Raw genomic sequence first — 4,735 nt, forward strand, 5'->3', positions numbered from 1 at the left:
GTTTCCCATAATCTAATCTAATTAATTAATGATTATGCTTAGTTAATTATCTCTGGGTCATATTATCAATTATGAGTCTTGGATTGCTCATCAGCTCACTTCTTTTATAAATAACTCAATTGTTTTTTCATTTAAAAAGTTTGTTTGGCACACCGAATAAGATAATTTGATTATTTTCGAGACAAAATTTATAATTCAAAAAACAACTATATGTAAATTTTTAGTTTCATTAGTATTAATAATCTTAAAAATGTTTTCTATTTGATCAATTAAATTTAAATAACATCGATCTATCATGTGATATACCTAATGATCTAAACTTTTATCGGAACATGAAACTCATATATTTTTAATACTCTTTTTATTCATTTTTATTTGTTATGTTGCATTTTTTGAAAGTCAATTTGTCTAATTTAAAGTTAAATTAGATTATAGTAATTTAATATTTTAAACAAAATTTTTTAGATATTCAAAAACTATATGAAAAACACTATAAGTTACAAATTTTTGCATATCAATATGATGAATACATCTTAAAATGTTAGCCAATGTTCTTAAAGTTTGATTTTAAAAATAAAAACAATGACAAACAATAGTAGACAGACTTCTGGAGTAATAACTAGCTCAGAGAAGTGTTGAAAACACTTTAACTTGATGAGAATTTAGAAGCATATTTCACTAATTTTGCGAATATTTAAGATCAATTAATCAAGTAAAATATATTTTAAGGCTATTAATAATTCAAAAATGAAACTAATCGGTCACGCCGAATCTAGGAAAGTAGTAGTACCTCCTTGATCATACATTAAAAAGCAATTTTGAAATATTTACCTCTATTATCTAGTGACATAGGCGTTTGTTGTACAACCTCCAACAATAATTTAGTACATCAAAAAACTTTGTCCATCAAAATTTGGATGGATAAGAAACACCTTATATTTTTTTTCTTTTTGCTAGCATTTGAATCTAATTTTTAATCATTTTCTCCTATTTCATTAATTAATTAATCTACTAGACCATACATTTAGATGCTTGACTATTATCCATTTGACTCTTTGTAGTAGCTACATATGCCTTTCATCAGCGTATCACATTTTTCTACTAGTAACAAACTCATGGCCCATTATGCAACTTGTACTACGACTTGCTCAGCAATTCAAAGAGGCAGTAGTAGTGATCAAAGCGCACTACGGATGGTCCAAAAATTAGAGCAAAATAACATTTTTTTTCAGTATATGAATTTAGTGTTTCAGTCAAATAATTAGGCCCCCTACCACCTCTATAGTTTTGTAAAAGAGCACGGCTCTTGTTCATCATCAACAACTGCTGACAGGAACTGATATTAGGTGAGTGAAAGAAAGAAATGTACTATTCTGAATTCATTTCAGAGTGAAAGAGACTCCCATTAATTCATTGCCATATAACCAAGTTTGGTACTATTATTTCTACTACAGAACTTACCAAAAAGGAATAGACTTTACTAGAGTGTAAGGCTTCCTGAATGAAGGACATGGCAAAAGTCAGTAACAAAACACCATTACCTCATGAAAAAAAAGCTGTTTTTATTTCCCTAGCTAGGCTAAGCTAAGCCCACAGGTTTTGGCTTAAAGTCATTGTCAATGGAACTTCCATTACAGAACCTGAGAGAAAAGGACCCTCTTTCTTTTGGACTAATAAAACCTCTTATAATGATTGAATCGTTTACTCAATTAAGCTTTCACTAAGCGTGCAAGCAACGAAATGTTATCAATAATACATCAATAATTCACAAAATTTATGCACAATTACAGTTGATTTCTCCTCCTAATGACACAAACCTAGAAAACTAAATATGAGAACCAGAGAGAAGACACTATTCATATAAACAGAGAAGGCTTTAATCTTGAAATTCAAAGTTAAACTTGCTCAAAAATATCATCTTTCTATACTAACTTTTTAATCTACAGAGAGCAATGGAATTTAAATTAAGCACTTAGAAGAAAGTACCTAACAGAACAGATGTAGAACACAATTAGTGCCATGAAGAAACAGTCAAAAGGGGATTATCTTTCCAAGCCAAGGAGAGAAACCCAGGGGCAGAATCAATTAATCCAAATGACGAACTATAATTATAGTTCCAAAGAAGAATTTTTGCTTGACTCATTGCATAATGGCTAAGTGTTACTGGTTTAAAACCAGCCCCTTCCATTAATTCTTTCCAATGTTCTTTATCTTCCATACATTCTCTTCTGGTTCCGCCATCGTCTAGGCCCACCGCTCCGGCAATTCTCCGGCCAAGTATCAGTCTTTCCACTTGTACTCTCTCAGCGGAGTCTCGGGTCAAGCTCGGATCCAATGACTCGAAAACAGTTGAGTAGTATTTCAGTGCGTTCTTAAATCGCTGCAGGAATCCAACATCATTCAAATTCACCTCATACTCACCCAATGTCACAATGCTTGGATTCAATGATTTGGCTAAACTCAGTGCAGTTTTTACACCAACATTTGTTTCGTCCAGTAAATTGTACAGCTGCAACATGAAGTTCACAGCTAATATTTCATCTGGATCAATTCGAAAACTAGACCCGTTAAGTTCCTGAACTGGAGTCAATATTGGTTCGAATTCGAAGTTAAGATCCAGAAGCTTCGCGAAGTCACGAAGACGATTCCCTGTAGCTAAAAGTGAAGCTGCCGGAGAGTTACCCAATACCACTGATGGAATGCCAGAGATTCTAACACTGACTGGTTTACCAGCTGATCTAGTTGCTAAAGCTTGTAAAAAAGCTGCCCATTGGATACCATGAACAATTCCAAAATCTACAATGTGAATCCTCGTTGCTTTTTCAGTTGCTTCAAGAATCGCCTGATTAGCCGTTAAGTGAGCAAACTTTGAGTAGGGACATGCATCATTAAAGGCTTTGTATGACAAAGTGAGCTCCTCCGGCGCAGTAACAAAGATTGACGGAGTTCTCTCTGCTTGACACGACGAAAGCCTATTGTAAAGAGCTTCTAAGAAATAGAACCCAACTCGCTCCATTGGATCTCCTTGTTGGGAAACTGATTCCCTTAGTCGAATCAAAGATTTTACTACATTTTCAGGCTCTGATTCAGCGAGTCTTGCACATTCGACCAAGGATTTCAACAATGGTTTTGACGAAAAACTTTCAGGGGAACTACAGGGCAGCACATCAACTGATACCACCTTGGATTCTTTACTCGCGGGTTGAACAATTGGAGGAGGAGATGAAGATGGTGCGACCCATGGAGATGTCTGTGGTTGTAGTGAGCTTAGATTTTTCTGGGTTTCCGAAAAAATGACCCCATTGAGATCGGAAGAAGGTGGAGGCGGAGGAGCAGAACCGATACTGAGTCGATTCGGACAACTCGGGAACGGATCTCCGTAGAGGGTAGTGAATTCGGAACTCGTCTGCCAGGCTTCGCAACCAGATTGAAGATTAGAGCTTCCGGTAGAATCTCCGCCGCCTATCAAGCTCTCCATCCACTCATCTGAGTCAAACTCACCACCCGGTCCACCGCCGAAATCAGCAAACCTAAACCCGGTCGAATGATGTTCCAAGTTAGGGAACTGAAATCCCGGCTCGGCGCCATCTGTTCCTCCGGCGACCTGAAATGGGTCTGCAAAACCCGACCCGGTAAGTCCATATCCTAAAGTGGGGCTATTAGTTAAGGTCTGGTGATTGGAAGTCCATGGGCTGAGACACAAAGGATTAACACCCAAGAATTGTTGTTGCTGCTGCTGCTGTTGCTCTTGCTGTTGGAGCTGCTCCTGCTGCTGCTTTTGCTTTATGACTTGCTGAGCAATTGCCATTAGATTCCCACTGTCCGTACACATATAGGCCATTCTCCACACCAAATCTTACTAAGCTACACTACTCACACATTACCTCAACAACAACAGTTATAACAAGAAATTGGTGAGCAAGTTTTGAGTGGACTAACAGAGTAGCCCCAAGAAGAGGGAGAGAGTTGAAAAGGGGGTTAGAAGTGCTTAGCTTTAATTGAGAAAAGCTCAGCCTTACAAGGAGGACAAAGTTTTGCTTGAAATGGCTCCATCTGTCACACTATATTAATTATAATATGAATCTCCCCTAGGTCAAAAATGTCTATAATTTCTTTCAATTGGATTATTATATTTTTAATTTAAGTATTCAGCCCGTATATAATACCAAAAACTCCCACTAAATTTGAATCGCAAATTACAAAAACAATAAAAAATATGATATCAAGCTTTTATTAATTTTGGGTTAGGCACCACAATAACAATAAAAGGTACATTCTTTCACTTTATAATACTCTCTGTGTCCTTATTTAATTGTCTATATTTTTTTTTATATTTATTTCTATTTACTTGTTTATTTTAACAAATCAAGAAATAATAACAATTTTTTTTTAATATACTCTTATTTAATTCTAGAAAATTTCTAATACTTCTAAGTTATAATGTATTGTTTTTTGAAACCAGATTGAGCATTATTTTTATAAAAGATGTTGTATTCATTTTTTTTAAGTGACAACTGATGCTTTTCTTTCAAATTATTATTCTTTCATAGTTTTATTGGACACTTAAAACTCGGCATACCCAAATTTATCACAACTTGCTTTATTTGTTCATCGAAGAAACAACAAAAAATTAAATAAAATTGTGGAATGGTTCATAAATTAATTTTTTATGAACAAAATTTAAAATATAAATAATTTTTCTAATTGTTTTTGTGGGGAACAAATGAAACTATTT

General features: G+C 34.8%; 1 protein-coding gene across 1 annotated transcript; it reads right to left on the reverse strand.

Annotated features, from left to right (window-relative positions):
• Positions 1-1,727: 1,727 nt before the first annotated feature.
• LOC107011832 (SCARECROW-LIKE protein 7) lies at positions 1,728-4,093 on the reverse strand. The gene has a single exon (XM_015211489.2). It carries the CDS (start codon positions 3,839-3,841, stop codon positions 2,012-2,014), a length of 1,830 nt encoding a protein of 609 aa, XP_015066975.1. The 5' UTR covers positions 3,842-4,093; the 3' UTR covers positions 1,728-2,011.
• Between the last annotated feature and the right edge of the window lie 642 nt (positions 4,094-4,735).

The sequence above is a fragment of the Solanum pennellii genome, chromosome 2 (genome assembly GCF_001406875.1).
Source record: "Solanum pennellii chromosome 2, SPENNV200".
Taxonomy (NCBI): Eukaryota; Viridiplantae; Streptophyta; class Magnoliopsida; order Solanales; family Solanaceae; genus Solanum; species Solanum pennellii.

Bases quoted from the DNA above. Each gene is read 5' to 3' on its own strand.
- LOC107011832 (XM_015211489.2), bottom strand. From the start codon at position 3,841: ATGGCCTATATGTGTACGGACAGTGGGAATCTAATGGCAATTGCTCAG.